The sequence below is a fragment of the Salvelinus alpinus genome, chromosome 10, assembly GCF_045679555.1.
Source record: "Salvelinus alpinus chromosome 10, SLU_Salpinus.1, whole genome shotgun sequence".
Lineage (NCBI taxonomy): Eukaryota > Metazoa > Chordata > Actinopteri > Salmoniformes > Salmonidae > Salvelinus > Salvelinus alpinus.
Window position 1 is genome coordinate 21,143,974 of NC_092095.1, and position 17,108 is coordinate 21,161,081.

A 17,108-nucleotide genomic window follows, 5' to 3' on the forward strand; every position below is an offset into this window, starting at 1 on the left:
TGTATGTGTGCCATTCAGAGGGTGAATGGGCAAGACAAAAAATTTAAGTACCTTTGAACAGGTATGGTAGTAAGTGCCAGACGCACCGGTTTGTGTAAAGAACTGCAACGCTGCTGGAATTTTCATGCTCAACAGTTTCCCATGTGTATCAAGAATGGTCCACCACCCAAAGGACATCCAGCCAACTTGACACAACTCTGGGAAGCATTGGAGTCGACATGGGCCAGCATACCTGTGGAACGCAATCGAAACACCATGTAGAGTCCATGCCCTGACGAATTGAGGCTGTTCTTAGGGCAAAAGGGGGTATTCTTCTCTGCTCATACAGGAGTACTAAAGGCCTAGTTAACAAATTCTGTGGCTAAATTGGCAATGTAGGCCTGAATGCAAAACTAATGCATTGCGAAATATTTGCAATAAACTCATGATCACTCACTAGCATAGCCTATGGAAAATCCTAAACCTAGCTCCCCTATTGTGCAGTGTATCTCAAAATCTTCATTGACGTGCTTGAGGCAAGCCTCGTCTCTCTTCCTGTGTTGTCACTTTTCAGAAACCAGATTTACAGCTTTTTAGTACCAGCTAGCTGCAACAGTTGCCTGGCTACCCAGACTCCTTGCTCCTGCCATGCCACGCCCACGGACGTTAGTTTCTTCTCCGCAATGAAAAAAGGGAATAAGGGGGAAAAGTTAATGAACTATGTAGCGAACGACAGAGCATAGTAAGAATTTGGCGTGAGTTGTCAGACTACTGCAACAGATGACCATCATATGACAAGGTTTAGGATTTGCCATAGAAGTGTGATCATGAGTTTATTCCAAACATTTAGCAATGCAACGCATCAGTTTTGCATTCAGGCCTACATTGCCACTGACTGACAAAAATCTGCCTATAATGAAAAGCTGCACGAATTCTGGCATTCTATTCCTCCGTAGGTTACATAATAATAACACATACTGATATTTGTTACATTAAAGGAGCCGATCTGGTAAACGATAATACAAAGGAAAAAAAAGCAATTTTTTTTTTGTACCATCTTTGAAATGCAAGAGAAAGGCCATAAGGTATTATTCCAGGCCAGGCACAATTCAGATTTTGGCCACTAGATGGCAGCAGTGTATGTGCAAAGTTTAAGACTGATCCAATGAACCACTGCATTTCTGTTCAAAATGTTGTATCAAGACTGCCCAAATGTGCCTAATTGGTTTATTAATAAATTTTCAAGTTCATAACTGTGCACTCTCCTCAAACAATAGCATTATTTCACTGTAATAGCTACTGTAAATTGGACAGTGCAGTTAGATTAACAATAATTGAAGCTTTCTGCCCATATCAGATATGTCTAGGTCCTGGGAATTTGTTTTGTTACTTACAACCTCATGCTAATCACATTAGCCTACGTTAGCTCAACCATCCCGCGGGGGTGACACCGATCCCGTAGAGGCTAATAATGTAAACCATGAAAATAGTGTATTTGCCAGACTGGGTAATACATTGTAATTACCTTAAGCAACTTGAATAGGCTAAAGAAATACAGACTGAGTGCGCCATCCTCATGAGCTTGGGCAAAACAGGAGGCATTCAAACCGTGGCGGTTGTTTGTGTTAAACCACCCTCATCTAATTCTTTATCATATTAGATTTAATTAGAGAGACTAAATCTTGTGTTTAGAGTGGCTTTATTGACACACTGTTTTAAAAACGCACTATGGCACACAGCATTTACTGAGCAAATCTGATTATTCCATGAAAACTGGCAGATAGAAAGTGTTTTCTTGGCGTTCATACATTTGTCTGTCTGTAACCAGAGCCTGTGAGTAATAAATAGAACAAAATAGAACACTTAGTCTTGGAAACAGATCTACGTGACAGAGCCTGGCATTCATTCAGAGGTGCTAAAACATAGAAAAACATGCAGAAGTATTAATTTCACATGAACTCTCAAAATGGCTATTAATTGGCACACAACGCAATGCAGTTTGAAACAGAGATTGTTTGTTCTGTTTCTATGCAGAAAAAATGGCATTATATCCAGTTAGAACACAGTACGCTCTCTGTTACAACCCCAGAATGCGGTCATTAGCATTAGACTTTGGCTTTGAGGGCTGAAAAAGTTAAGTACACTTAGTTTAATGTGTCCCTGAACAGTATTGCATGACTCTGGCTGCATTGAGACAAGCAACCCAATTCGATATTTTTTCCACTAATTGGTATTTTGGCCAGTCACATCAGGTATTTTTCAGAGCTGATCTGATTGGTCAATAGACAAATGAGTGAAAAAAATATCAGAATTGGGCTGACTGTCTAAACACAGCCTAAAGGGAGAACAGAAACCAACAGAAAACGTGCATAGCTAAATGTGCAGTGCAATCATCAAACCTTTGAGTGACACACACTTCATTTGTCCTATCTCACTCTCAATGCACACATCCCTCATTGTCTTTCTCAGTGGCAGTTCTGACACTTTGGGTGACATTTTTGGTTGTTGATGTTACAGCGGCAGCCTCCACTGGTGTCTCCCGGACCCTGGGAGGAAACAGAAGCACATTAGATATTTTATTGTCACACCGGTAGGTGCAGTGAAATGTGTTGTTTTACAGGGTCAGCCATAGTAGAACGCCGCTCATGGAGCAAATGTGGGTTAAGTGCCTTGCTCAAGGGCACATCGACAGATTTTTCACCTTGTCGGTGTGGGTATTCGAACGAGCGACCTTTCAGTTACCGGTCCAACCCTCTAACTGCTAGGCTACATGCTACGTTGGACAGGTAGCAGAAAGATGTGAAATGTCTGCATTACAGGTGACCATGCAACCATGCAGAGCTAAACTGAATTTGACAGAGAGACAGGAGGGGCGGGCTCTTACCCCTGGCCCCCAGCGAGGCCCTCTGGTGACCCAGCAGATCTCACTGTGACAGACAGTGCAACGCAGCCAATCACAGCCCTCCTTTTTCTGCACGATGATGCCGCACTGTGGGCAGTGCATGGCCTCCCCGGAGAGGACCAGGGTCTGAGAGAGACACGGGTATTACATGTTAATATAACAGTTATTATCTGTTAATATATCAGCAAAGTCTTACTAACCTGAAAACTAACAATCCTTCTCCTAAAATCTCATTGTCCTCAATGCTTTGCTGAAATCGATCTATAGGTATAAATTGTGTGTGTAAAAGTGTCTGTGTGTCACCTTGAGCAGATCTCTGGTTCTGCGGGCTGCCGAGTCGTTCTCAGCACGGGTCGTAAGGTCATCCTGGTACTGCTTACAGTCCATCCCTTCATGAATCGCCTGAGAGACAGACAGAGTAGAGAAAGAGGTCTGTTCAAATCCATGGTGTATGCAATCATTGGTGAATGTAAAGGTGATGTGTGCGTACCTTGCAGAGCAGGCAGTTGTGCTTGTTGCAGACGGGGCAGTGGAACACGTTGACGGTGTCCTCGTACACACACCACCCGGCACAGTCTGGGCTGGCACAGTGGTAACTGCCCTCACAACGAGACTCTGCCACAGACAAGCCTCTCTGCAGCCAGCGCTCGTACTCCTCTTCCGACACCAACTGGTAGGCAGGAAGGAATGAAAGAGCAGAGGGGAGAGAGATGATTAGATGACTGATGTCTGGCTAATGCAAACCCACGATACATTAGGTAGTGTGTTATACAGTATGTCTCTAATATCCAATGGGCCATCGTGCAGCTACTATTAAATACATTAGAAAGAAGTCAGTGATGTCACCACTCACGGCTCTGATCTCTCTCCCCTGCAGGGTGCAGTCACAGGCGTACGTGTCATCCCGGTACGGACAGGCCACCTCCGGGTCCTCACACATCAGGACTACTGAGCGCAGGCAATCTCTGTGAACACAACACACTGGCTCCATCTCTGCATAAGCATCTCATCTCACCCATGCCTTTCTTGCACAGTGCAAAATCCCCACCCAATTCTTGTAGTAAGAAAGAATCCGAGGGGTGTAAGCAATATGATGTTATAACTGCACTTAGCAGCTCTCTGGCAGGCTAAGTGGAGTTTCCACCACATTGCTAACACCGCTCCAATGCTTTCAGATCAGCTAGTGTGTAGGGGGAGGGTCACGAGGGGGGGGGGGGGGGGGGGGGGGGTCAAGGGAATTGCGGACTGGGATACGGTCTCCCATGTCTCTGAGTGGTACCTGCAGAAACAGTGGAGACACTCTCTGAGCAGGACTCCCTCCCCAGGCTGCAGGTCCAGGTAACAGATCCTACAGTCCACAGCATCTGGGTTGGGCACCAGGTCCTTTCCATCCAACATCACCAGCCGTGCAAAGTTTTCCCTCCGCTCTGCTTCCCTCGCCTGGGGTGGTGGGGATCCACAATATACAACAACACACACGTTGAACACACACATCGTTCAAACACACAGGCAGAAATTAATTTTGTTCAAAACAGCATTTTATTTTCTTGCTTTATTAAAGTTAAATACACATTTTAAATTGCAACAACATGGATGTTTTTTTGTTCTACATTCAGTCAAAAGGCCTTCATTATTTATTAAATTGTGCATTTTGAAAGTTAACACATTAAAAACAAACAGCCATTGAAGTTGTCCACTTGATGACCCTGACTGTAACAAACAGGCACAGAGTGGGCAACACAGCAGTTCTTTGTCTTCTCTGAAATAGTAGGTTTCAACTGGTTGGCACACACTAAGCAAACTAGGCCTACATGTATTTGCAGTATAATTACATAATTCATTACAAACATGCAAAGTTACATTTACAGCTTAGTAATTTAGCAGACGCTCTTATCCAGAGCAATTTACAGTAGCAATTATAATTAAGTGCCTTGCTCAGGGGCACATTGGCAGATTTTTTTCACCTAGTCGGCTCGGGATTCGAACCAGTGACCTTTCGGTTACTGGCCCAATGCTCTTAAACGCTAGGCTACCTGCTGTCCTATATACAAAGTCTTCGACATACAAGAGCCATGATTCTTTCATTTGCTTAAAAGTCATACAAACACACTTCTGTGCAGATAAACATAAACAAAAATATGTGGACACCTGCTCGTCAAACATCTCATTCCAAAATCATGGGCATTAATATGGAGTTGGTCCCCCCCTTTGGTGCTATAGCAGCCTCCTCTCTTCTGGGAAGGCTTTCCACTAGATGTTGGAACATTGCTGCGGGGACTTGCTTCCATTCAACCACAAGAGCATTTGTGAGGTCGGCACTGATGTTAAGCGATTAGGCCTGGCTGGCTGTCGGCGTTCCAATTCATCCCAATGGTGTTCAATGGGGTTAAGGTCAGGGATTTGTGCAGGCCAGTCAAGTTCTTCCACACCGATCTCTACAAACCATCTCTGTATGGACCTCGCTTAGTGCACAGGGGCATTGTTATGCTGAAACAGGAAAGGGCCTTTCCCAAACTGTTGCCACAAAGTTGGGAGCACAGAATCGTCGAGAATGTAATTGTATGCTGTAGCGTTAAGATTTCCCTTCACTGGAACTATGGGGCCTAGACCAAACCATGAAAAACAGCCCTAGACTATTATTCCTCCTCCAACAAACTTTAGTTGGCACTATGCCAGTTTTACACCCCTCCAGCCGACGCTTGGCCTTGCGCATGGTGATCTTAGGCTTGTGCTCGGCCATGGAAACCCATTTCATGAAGCTCCCGACGAAACATTTTTTTGTGCTGACGTTCCAGAGGCAGTTTGGAACTTGGTAATGCTAGTGAGTGTTGCAACCAAGGATAGACGCGCTAAGCACTTCCCCACTAGGCAGTCCCGTTCTGTGAGCTTGTGTGGCCCACCACTTCGAGCCTGAGCCGTTGTCGCTCCTAGACATTTCCACTTCACAATAACAGCACATACAGTTGACCGGGGCAGCTCAAGCAGGGCAGAAATTTTACAACCTGACTTGTTGGAAAGGTTGCATCCTATGACGGTGCCACGTTGAAAGTCACTGCGCTCTTCAGTAAGGCCATTCTAATGCCAATATTTGTCAATATTTTTGTCAATGGAGATTGCATGGCTGTGTGCTTGATTTTATACACCTGTCAGCAACGGGTGTGGCCGAAATAGCCGAATCCATTAATTTGAAGGGGTGTCCATATACTTTTTTATATATAGTGTATTTGTATCAAACAATGTCAGAGGGTAGGTAGCCACAATGCTATGTAATGTACAGTCACTGAGATTCTGTCACAACATGAATGAGTATTGCTCAGTAGCGTGAGTGTATGGGTTGAAGAGAATGTTTACAGTGGCAAAATATAGAAAGTGTGTGTGCGCGTCAGTCAGTCAGTGTCTTTCTGCGATGTTACGGAGTGTGTGTGTGCCTGTAGTCCTGGGCCAAGTTTTCCAGTAGTGAGTCATTTTGAGCACCCGCGCCCCTCAGCGCCTCTCTTCTCCCTTTCTCCTTCAAAAAACAAAGAGACAGAAGAGAAGAGAGTCAGCCTTAGAGCCCATCCTACCATCCCTGGTCGTCTCAACTCCTGCTACCCCTACGGAGCCTACCTTTCCAGTAATAAACCTTTTCCCTAATAAACTATGCACTGTAATTAACTGTAAACTGTGTCCATGTGCAAGACTGTATGTGTGTGTCTAGGTTTCTACCTGTCCTGTTGACACTGTCTGACAGCTTGCATTTCCTGCTGTATGCACCATTTGAATGCATTTACGTGCACGAGTGCGTGAGTTTGCGTATGTGTTCATGAGCATAAAACATCCTACCTGCTGGTACTGTCGGACAGCTTCTTTCTCCTGCTGTATGCGGTGAAGCTCCAGAGGGTCTGGTTTGTAGCTCCCGGGAACAGTATAGCTCTCTGGACGGTCTGTACTGCAGATCTCACAGCCAGGCCGTGTGGGCTTGTTTATGTACGTGCAAGAGGGGCAGGCCCAACCCTGAGACACACAGCGAGACTGTCTTTACAGGTGTGTTGCTGGAAACCTACTGTATGTCAACTTACTGCATCTAGGTATGCATGCATACCTAGATGAAATCCATGTAACAGAGTGAAATAGTTAGTCAATTAATACCAAGGGGTACTGTACAGAGCTTGTGTGTACCTGAGGCCCTGATTTCTTAGGGATAAGTGCTTCGTTGAGTTGCGGCATCTCCAGGTTGATGAGGTCTTTGATTTCACTGATGTTCAGCCTCTCTGCCCCGGCTCCATTTGGCCCCGCTCCATTTGAACCTATCGGAACAAAGCTCGGTCAGGAGGAAGCCAACACAATGGGTCCTTCTGTCAATGGTGTGTATGTGCGTGCATTGGTGTGAGTGTTTAACAGTGTCACCCATGCTGCTGTGGCTCAGTCTGGGGGGCAGGGTGCTGTAACCCCTCCAGTCCTGGGATGTGGGGCCGTTGCTTGGGGTCTCAAGAGGAGGGGTAGCGGGGGTGAGGAGGGCTCTTTCCTGGTCCTGCTGGAGCAGCTGCCGTGTGAGACGGGCGTGGCGGGCAGAGAGGAGGTACAGGAAGGCCGTGTCTCCATCCCTACGCACCCCGTAGGACGCAAGAGAGCGCTGGTCAGCACACAGACATTGGCCAATCACCCAGCGCTGCACCCGCGGATGGAAGCCATACTCCAGGAATACCTAGGTGACAGAGGGACAGACAGAAAAGGTACAAAAACTAAAAACACAGGCAGAAAGTAGGTTTACATTATGTTGAAACTATTGTAGAGCTAGATACTGTTAAAGATCTGAATTCAAACTTGAAAAAAAATGTAATTCTTATTTAAGCTGTTCAGACTGACCTGCTGCTTGAGTATTGCGATGGTCGCGTGGGGGGGGACTTTCACTGTGACACAACAGGAAGACGAAGAATCTTCGACCACTACAGCCAAGCTTTCACAGAAAGATACAATCGTCATGAACTACTAAAATATGCATTTCCTGTCATCGCACCAGTTCACACAATATTCTGACTTCTTCAATAACTTCCTGTTCTATTACCCAGTAGCTCGTTTGCTCTTAATTCTCTCACCTAAGCTCCGTGTCTCCGTAGCTCCTCTCAGAGGGCTGGATCTTCAGCTCTGCCTGCTGACGAGCCAGGGTGGCAGCGTAGATAGAGGCCGCCTGGATGTCACCAGCCTCGATGGCCCTGGTCAGCTCAGCACACATCTCCTCTACAGATGAATGGACACAAGGTTGAAACAGAGTCCGGGACAGTGAGCAATTGAAAAAGAGTAGAAACTTGGCCAATACACTACTGTACACACACACACACACCCACTGAGGGCTACCTGTGCGTGGTAAGGAAGCGGAGCTGGGTGTCTCCAAGGCCTCCAGAGGAAGTTGTCGGTCATCGGTGGGAGGGCTGTCGGACACTGAGGGGTCAGGAGAATAGAAGACAGGGGACTCAGGTTATTAGAGCACAGCAAAGATTGGAGCAGAAGACAGTGGAACATCTGATCAAAGAGAACAGAGGCAGGAAGAAAGTAGACTAACCCCTGTGTGCCTCTCTGAGTGATGATATCACCACGGTGGCCCACTCCTGAGCCTCTTGCTCGCAGCGGAAGTTGAAGCTGATGCGGTCGTGAGGGGGCATGAACAAACTCAGCTCGTGGCATTTTGGCGATTTCACCTCATAGTGCACCGACCTCAGGTCAAACTCTGCAATGGACTGGAAGACATGGAGGGGGAGAGAGAAGAGTGATGCTCATTTTATCACATTGAAATTGGCTGCCTACCACTGTTTGTTCCATGGTAGTATGTTGAGGTATTGCACTGATGTCATGTTGGAATGACCTTTGAGCTCTGTTTTTGGGAGAGAATGATTGGAGAGCACAGCAGCCTATAGACCAAGTCAGTGGGAATGCCTTTGGAAAGCATTCATACCCCTTTACTTTTTCCACATTTCTAAAATGGATTAAATAAATACAAATATTCATCGATCTACACACAATATCCAATAATGACAAAGTGTAAACAGGTTTTTAAAAAACAGAAATACCTTATTTATTAAATTATTCAGACCCTTTGCTATAAGACATGAAATTGAGCTCAGGTGCATCCTGTTTCCATTGATCATCCATAAGATGTTTCTACAACTTGATTAGAGTCCCCCTGTGACAAATTCAATTGACTGGACATGATTTGGAAAGGCACACACCTGTCTATATAAGGTCCCACAGCTGACAGTGCATGTCAGAGCAATAACCAAGCCATGAGGTCAAAGGAATTGTCCGTTGCGCTCCGAGACAGGACTGTGGTCAAGGCACAGATCTGGGGAAGGGTACCAAAACATTTCTGCAGCATTGAAGGTCCCCAAAAACACAGTGGCCTCCATCAATCTTAAATGGAAGAAGTTTGGAACCACCAAGACTCTTCATAGAGCTGGCTGCCCGTCCAAACTGAGCAATCGGAGGAGAAGGGCCTTGGTCAGGGATGTGACCAAGAACCCAATGGTCACTCTGACAGAGCTCTAGAGTTGCTCTATGGAGATGGGAGAACCTTCCAAAAAGACAACCATCTCTGCAGCACTCCACCAATCAGGCCTTCATGGTAGAGTGGCCAGACGGAAGCCACTCCTCAGTAAAAGGCACATGACAGCCCGCTTGGAGTTTGCCAAAAGGTCTGATGAAACCAAGATTGAACTCTTTGGCCTGAATGCCAAGAGTCACGTCTGGAGGAAACCTGGCACCATCCCTACGGTAAAGCATGGTGGTGGCAGCATCATGCTGTGGGGATGTTTTTCAGCAGCAGGGACTGGAAGACTAGTCAGGAACGAGGTAAAGATGAACAGTGCAAAGTACAGAGAGATATCCTTGATGAAAACCTGCTCCAGAGCGCTCAGGACCTCAGACTGGGGTGACGGTTCACCTTCCAACAGGACAAGCACACAGCCAAGACAACGCAGGAGTGGCTTCGGGACAAGTCACTGAATGTCCTTGAGTGGCCCAGCCAGAGCCCGGACTTGAACCCGATCGAACATCCCTGAAAATAGCTGTGCAGCAACACTCCCCATCCAACCTGACAGAGCTTGAGAGGATCTACAGAGAAGAATGAGAGAAACTCCCCAAATACAGGTGTGCCAAGGTTGTAGCATCATACAGGAATACTCAAGGCTGTAATCACTGCCAAAAGTGTTTCAACAAAGTACTGAGTAAAGGGTCGGAAATACTTATGTAAATGTGATCAGTTGTTGTTTAAAAAAAATATAAATTAGCAACATTTTCTAAAAACCTGTTTGTGCTTTGTCATTATGGGGCGGTGTGTGTAGATTGATGAGGGAAAAAACTATTTAATCCATTTTAAAATAAGGCTGTAACCAAACAAAAAGACAAGGGGTCTGAATACACTGCATAACTACACTACCGGTCAAGTTTTAGAAGAACCTACTCATTCAAGAGAACCTACTCATTCAAGGGTCTTTATTTTTACTATTTTCTACATTGTAGAATAATTGTGAAAACATCAAAACTATGAAATAACACATATGTAATCATGTAGTAACCAAAAAAAAAGTGTTAAACAAATAAAAATATTTTATTTGAGATTCTTCAAAATAGCCACCCTTTGCCCTTGACAGCTTTGCACACTCTTGGCATTCTCTCAACCAGCTTCACCTGGAATGCTTTTCCAACAGTCTTGAAGGAGTTCCCACATATGCTGAGCACTTTTCCTTCACTCTGTGGTCCGACTCATCCCAAACCATCTAAATTTGGTTCAGGTCGGGGGATTGTGTTGGCTAGGTAATCTGATGCAGCACTCCATCACTCTCCTCCTTTGTAAAATAGCCATTATACAGCTTGGGCGTGTGTTTTGGGTCATTGTTCTGTTGGAAAAACAAATTATTGTCCCAATAAGCGCAAACCAGATGGGATGGCGTATCGCTGCAGAATGCTGTGGTAGCCATGCTGGTTAAGTGTGCCTTGAATTTTAAAAAAAAATTACAGACAGTGTCACCAGCAAAGAAACCCACACCATAACACCTCATCCTCCATGCTTTATGGTGGGAAATACACATGCGGAGAGCATCCGTTCACCCACACCGCGTCTCACAAAGACAGCGGTTGGAAACAAAAATCTCCAATTTGGACAAATTTCCACCCGTCTAATGTCTCTTCTTATTATTGGTGTTCTTTAGTAGTGGTTGCTCTGCAGCAATTTGACTATGAAGGCCTGATTCACACAACCTCCTCTGAACAGTTAGTGTTGAGTTGTGTCTGTTACTTGAACTCTGTGAAGCATTTATTTTGGCTGTAATTTCTGAGGCTGGTAACTCTAATGGGTTCATCCTCTGCAGCAGCTCTGGTTCTTCCTTTCCTGTGGCAGTCCTCATGAGAGCCAGTTTCATCATAGCGCTTGATGGTTTTTGCGACTGCACTTGAAGAAATGTTCAAAGTTCTTGAAATGTTCTGTATTGACTGACCTTCATGTATTAAAGTAATGATGGACTGTTGTTTCTCTTTGCTTATTTGAGCTGTTCTTGCCATAATATGGACTTAGTGTTTTAACAAATAGGGCCATCTTCTGTATACCACCCCTACCTTGTCACAACATAACTGATTGGCTCAAATGCATTAAGGAAAGAAATTCCAGAAATGAACTTTAAACAAGGCACACCTGTTAATTGAGGTGACTACCTCATGAAGCTGGTTGAGATAATGCCAAAAGTATGCAAAGCTGTCATCAAGGCAAAGGGTGGCTATTTGAAGAATCTCAAATATTAAATATATTGTGATTTGTTTAACACTTTTTTGGTTACTACATGATTACATGTGTTATTTCATAGTTTTGATGTCTTTACTATTATTCTACAATGTAGACAATAGTAAAAATAAAGAAAAACCCTTGAATGAGTAGGTGTTCTAAAACTTTTGACCGGTAGTTTATACTGGACAAAAATACTAAGTGTTGGTCCCATGTTTCATGAGCTGAAATAAAAGATCCCAGAAATGTTCTATATGCACAAAAGCTTATTTCTCTCAAATTTTGTGCACAAATTTGTTTACATCCCTGTTAGTGAGCATTTTGTCCTTTGCCAAGATAATCCATCCACCTGACAGCTGTGGCATATCAATAAGCTGATTAAACAGCATGATTGTTACACAGATGCACCTTGTGCTGGGGACAATAAAAGGCCACTCTAAAATGTGCAGTTTTGTCACCCAATACAATGTCACAGATGTCTCAAGATTTGAGGGCGCGTGCATTCGACATGCTGACTGTAGGCATGTCCACCAGAGCTGTTGCCAGATAATTGACTGTTAATTTCCCTACCATAAGCCGCCTCCAACATAATTTTAGAGAATTTGGCAGTACGTCCAACCGGCATTACAACCGCAGACCACGTGTAACCACGGCAGCCCAGGACCTCCACATCTGGCTTCTTCACCAGCGGGATCGTCTGAGCCACCTGGACAGCTGATGAAACTTTGGGTTTGCACAACTGAAGAATTTCTGCACAAACTGTCTGAGACCGTCTCAGGGAAGTTCATCTGTATGCTCGTCATCCTCACCAGTCTTGACCTGACTGCAGTTCGGTGTCGTAACGGACTTCAGTGGGCAAATGCTCACCTTTGATGGGTACTGGCACGCTGGAGATGTGTGCTCTTCACAGATGATTCCAGGTTTAAACTGTACCGGGCAGATGGCAGACAGCGTGTATGGCATTGTGTGGGCGAGCGGTTTGCTGATGTCAACATTGAACAGAGTGCCCCATAGTGGGGTTATGATATGGGCAGGCATAAGCTAAGAACAACGTAAACAATAGCATTTTATCGATGGTAATTTGAATGAGATACCGTGATGAGATCCTGAGGCCCATTATTGTGCCCTTCATTCTCCGCCATCACCTCATGTTTCAGCATGATAATGCACAATCCTGTTGCAAGGATCTGTACACAATTCCTGGAAGCTGAAAATGGCCTGCATACTCACCAGACATGTCACCCATTGAGCATGTTTGGGATGCTCTGGATCAACGTGTACAACAGCGTGTTCCATTTCCCGAGGAGTGGGACAACATTCCACAGGCCACAATCAACAGCCTGATTAACTCTATGCTAAGGAGATGTGTCACGCTGCATAAGGCAAATGGTGGTCACAAGATACTGTCTGGTTTTCTGATCCAAGCCCCTAGCTTAAAAAAAGAAAAAAAGATGTGACCAACAGATGCATAACTGTATTCTCAGTCATGCGAAATCGGTAGATTAGGGCTTAATTTCTTTCAAATGACTAAATTCCTTATATGAACTGTAAGTCGCTCTGGATAAGAGCGTCTGCTAAATGACTTAAATGTAAATGTAACTCAGTGAAATCTCTTGCGTTTATATTTTTGTTCCGTGTATTTTGTTGAACTATATTGTTTCAAATAACTATGTGACAGTTCAATGCATGGCAGCCAAAGGTAAGCATGAGACCAGCGGTAATATCAGTGTTGTTTTAAAACCCTCTGTACACACATGCCTGCCTGCCTGCCTTGGTAACGCTGGTAATAATAAAACATCACGTGACATGTAACTTTACTCCATCGAGTTTAGCTGACAATTTCAAAAACTATTTTTAATGAACACCCTTTTGTAATTAGTCAAAAGCAATAAACATTATTTGTCAACATGGCTGACAAATGACATGAATTGAAATCCGCCTTTAACCTTTCTCTCTCTTACCACACTCCGACCCGTTGTTCCGCTGGTGTCCCGTAGCGTGAGACGGAATTCCCCGGACTTCCCGGGGTCCATACTGAGCTGTAGACGGAGTGACTCATCACCTGCCCCAGGAAGACACAGCGGCCGAATACCAGAATGGCAAACTGATACCCGTACCGACATCAAGACGGTATGGCAGCCAGTTTGTGAGGCCCCATAGCCAGGGATAGATGAGGACGGGTCCGGCGGTGGGGTGTGAGTAGTCCACCCGCCTGAGCTCAGCGACATTCCACCAACAGCCTCATGCAGTGTTTGGAGACGTCAAGACACCGTTCCCGGTGTGTTTACCACCACGCCAATATTGTCAGCAACGATTGCTATTAGTATTCCCATAAAAATTGCAGTTTCATCGTAGTCCCTCCATTTACCAAGCTCACAACAACAGAGCCGATGAACGACCAGCTACCAGGAAGTGCGCACTCTGTGTCACTGTTTGTTTGGCTGGCTCTCTCGTGCTGCCAGTGCTAATCATTTGCGCCCCCAGACGTTGTACACATGTACTGCACAACTTGGCTTTTCTGCAGGTCCAAAAACGTTTAATTTCCTCAATTTCTCAAAATCAGGTTCACAAATATACAGTATATGTGATGTACTCCTATGCTAAATTGTATACATATTTTTTAAACTTGGACCTGCAAATTGTAATGGAGACAATTGCGTATATGGTTGACCTACTTTCAACAAGACCTTAGCAGATAGAAATGTCTGAGGACTGCAGCATTAATGTCATGCCATCAAAATGTTGCTTTTTTGGCCCCACAGTTGTAGTCCAACAACTCAGACAGCTTCTAATCTAGTGTTCCTTAATTTAGGCCTGGTGAAACAGCGACCCCCATTGTTTACCTTCATGTGTGCGCCAGTGGAAATAGAATACACATATCCATTGAAGATGCCTGGAAAAGTCCACATCATATATCCCTGCACTCACACACACACTGAAATGGGGCAAGTCTGTTCCGCTCTGGTCACTTCCTCTTGCTGTACGGAGAGCAGTCAGCCAGCCTGGTCCTGAGATGTGCGTAAGGGAATTTCCATTTCTTTTACACCCAACTTTGAACCTAAATCCAATGTCATGGAATTCAAGTTAGTTGACAGCTCAACCAAATGTACTTCGAAACTAGATGTTGAAATGACGTCTGTGCCCATGGGATAGCACTGTCATGTCGGTTACAGTTTATGTTTTCACTAATTGTTGCTATCGATAAATATTTTCTTCTCATATCAGAAAAAGTAAACATTGTCTGAAGTTGCTGTTTGGTTTTTCTGGACCCTGACATTGGAGTCAGTCTTATGGTAGTAGGCGCCAGGCATACTGGTATATGTCAAGAACTCCAACACTGCTGCGTTTTTCACGCTCAACAGTTTCCTGTGTGTATCAACAATGGTCCACCATCCAAAGGACAGGGGAGGGACTCAATATTAGGAAGGTGTTCGTAATGTTTGGTATACTCAGTGTATATCCCTCTCCCACAGGGCAGTCCATTGAGGAGCTATACCTGTCTGCTAATGTGTTCCTGGAGAGGGGTGCCATGTTTCACTATGATGAGCCCCTGGGCCTGCCCGATATCCCCTGCTTCACCTTCTGCTCCCGAAAGAAAGACAGCAGATCAGGGCTGGGATTCAGTCAAACCCAGTAGCTACCAAAAAAAACAATGGTGTAAATTCAGAAATGCTGGTTTGTTTGAATTGAGCCCCATGTCAAGAAGAAAAGCACCCTTGAAAAGTACATATTAAGTATGTCTCTTGCATTAAATGCACTTCACGTTACAGGGTGGTGGGAAAGTGTTTGCTATGCTGTTAAATGCATTGATAGGATAGATAGACAGGACGCATTAGCAGGATGCACTGTAGCACAATGGTGTGTAGAAGGGAATTATACATTTTATAGATTCATGATTAATACAAAGGTTTGGTTCACTTGGATGTGCTTCTTAAACTTTAAAATAGGGTGAATTTATTTGCAAAACTGATTGTTTATGAAAAACCATTTAAGTTGAATCTGGACTACCTACCATGGGTGAGCTTGTGTGCATCTGTGAAAATGTTGCTATTATATTGTGAAGAACCTATTTGGACACATTCCTGTGAAGTGCATGTTATAACCTCATTCTTCCTCTGCTCCCCTCTCCAGAGACGACTTGATGTGCATGCTGTTGTGGTGAACCAAAATGGCTACCACATTGCCTGCTTCATTCTCACTTTAATAACAAAAATAGGCCAAGGAGAAGGTTTAATGTGAATTAGATTACGTAGGGAGGAGAGGAATAAATACACTGTGACCACACCATTATGTACAGTTTTTGGATAGTGTGTGTAAATGTTACTGACATACTGTAACTCATGATGTACTTAGATATTAGCTGTTTGCAACACTAAAGATTAGTAATTTCATAATTGTATATATTTTATCATTTCAGTTTGTGACAAAACAAGCAATGTAGAGAATCATTGTACCATCTAAACCACTGAAATATCATTTCAATTTACAAAAATATTGTATTTTCAGCTGTTTGAAGCTGGTGTACAAAACCGAAAGGAAAAAATGCAAAGGAAACTTAAGAACAGAAAGCATAGAAATAATGCATATAGACTTGCTTTCAATGAGAATGACAGATCTGTAACTAACATTTCTATGTGAATTTGGTCGGTCACCTCAAAAATTACATATTGCAGTTTTAAGCCTAGTCCTGGATTTACAACCCCTTTGAATTAAGAATCGCCCATAAAAATGCTTCTTCTTAGTCTAGGACTAGGCTTAATCTGTGTCCGGCAAACTGGCCCATAGTGAACACAAGATGAAACTCTTGATTCAAATAGACCTGCACCATAATTAAAATAGCATGCATTAGAGATCCATGATTTGTGAAGGTGCATAATGTCTGTCCAATTACAATTTGTTAATGTATAAATCCTGTATTAAATTAGTTATTTGCCATTTGCTCTGAATTTCAGGTTCTCTGGTTCTGTTCATTGATACAGATTTCAACATACAGTAGAACAAGTTACGTTTCTAAAAGTTCTGACTACTGATGATTTCAAAATGACAACTCTTTCTTAAAATAAAAGCTTCAAAGGAAAAAATGACCTCTGTCAGAAATTTACTCTCTGATTATGCAATCCCCTACAGAAGTAAGCATAAATCAGCAGTTTCCCATTTCGCCCACTAGAGGTCCTACTCTTTTCAATGTGAGAGTAGAGAAATACACAACGTTCCATGCCAAATGTGAGAAGTTCCTTGGTTTTATTGTTGACATAATAATGTTGGGACACTATTTTCACGCCACTTCGATACATCTATGACCAGAAGTGATTTTCCTTAACCCTTTTCCTAACCTTAACCGGGGTAGGCCGTCATTGTAAATAAGAAGTTGTTCTTAACTGACTTGCCTAGTTAAATAAAGGTTAAAGAAAAATAAAATAAAACCTAATTCTCCTAACCTGCTAAATTAATTATCCTAACTTGCTACGTTAATCCTCCTAA

At 43.9% G+C, this 17,108-nt stretch overlaps 1 protein-coding gene and 1 long non-coding RNA gene across 3 annotated transcripts; one reads left to right on the top strand and one right to left on the bottom strand.

Annotated features, from left to right (window-relative positions):
* Nucleotides 1–1,661: 1,661 nt before the first annotated feature.
* On the bottom strand, nucleotides 1,662–14,058 carry shrprbck1r (sharpin and rbck1 related). Of its 2 annotated transcripts, none has more exons than XM_071328377.1 (14): nucleotides 13,589–14,058; nucleotides 8,421–8,595; nucleotides 8,216–8,299; nucleotides 7,957–8,098; nucleotides 7,727–7,817; nucleotides 7,268–7,565; nucleotides 7,040–7,167; nucleotides 6,704–6,874; nucleotides 4,161–4,321; nucleotides 3,735–3,846; nucleotides 3,372–3,551; nucleotides 3,185–3,283; nucleotides 2,864–3,007; nucleotides 1,662–2,525 (listed from the first exon to the last, which is right to left on the bottom strand). In XM_071328377.1, the coding sequence occupies exons 1-14, from the start codon at nucleotides 13,853–13,855 to the stop codon at nucleotides 2,445–2,447; spliced, it is 2,133 nt and encodes a 710-aa protein (XP_071184478.1). In that variant the 5' UTR covers nucleotides 13,856–14,058; the 3' UTR covers nucleotides 1,662–2,444. The 2 variants fall into 2 exon arrangements, with proteins under 2 accessions (XP_071184478.1, XP_071184477.1); XM_071328376.1 differs by having other exon boundaries at nucleotides 13,574–13,996.
* Nucleotides 14,059–14,518: 460 nt separating this feature from the next.
* Nucleotides 14,519–16,573, top strand: LOC139531690 (uncharacterized). Its single transcript, XR_011666409.1, has 3 exons — nucleotides 14,519–14,642; nucleotides 15,101–15,361; nucleotides 15,759–16,573. It is a non-coding gene; the product is annotated as an uncharacterized lncRNA (long non-coding RNA).
* Nucleotides 16,574–17,108: the final 535 nt, after the last annotated feature.

Excerpts from the sequence above, each read along its gene's own strand:
- shrprbck1r (XM_071328376.1), bottom strand. The coding sequence starts at position 13,855 with ATGTCGCTGAGCTCAGGCGGGTGGACTACTCACACCCCACCGCCGGAC. Across the intron at positions 3,284-3,371 it reads ACAACTGCCTGCTCTGCAAG|GCGATTCATGAAGGGATGGA; the intron begins GTACGCACACAT and ends TCTGTCTCTCAG. Across the intron at positions 3,008-3,184 it reads GAACCAGAGATCTGCTCAAG|ACCCTGGTCCTCTCCGGGGA; the intron begins GTGACACACAGA and ends TGTCTCTCTCAG.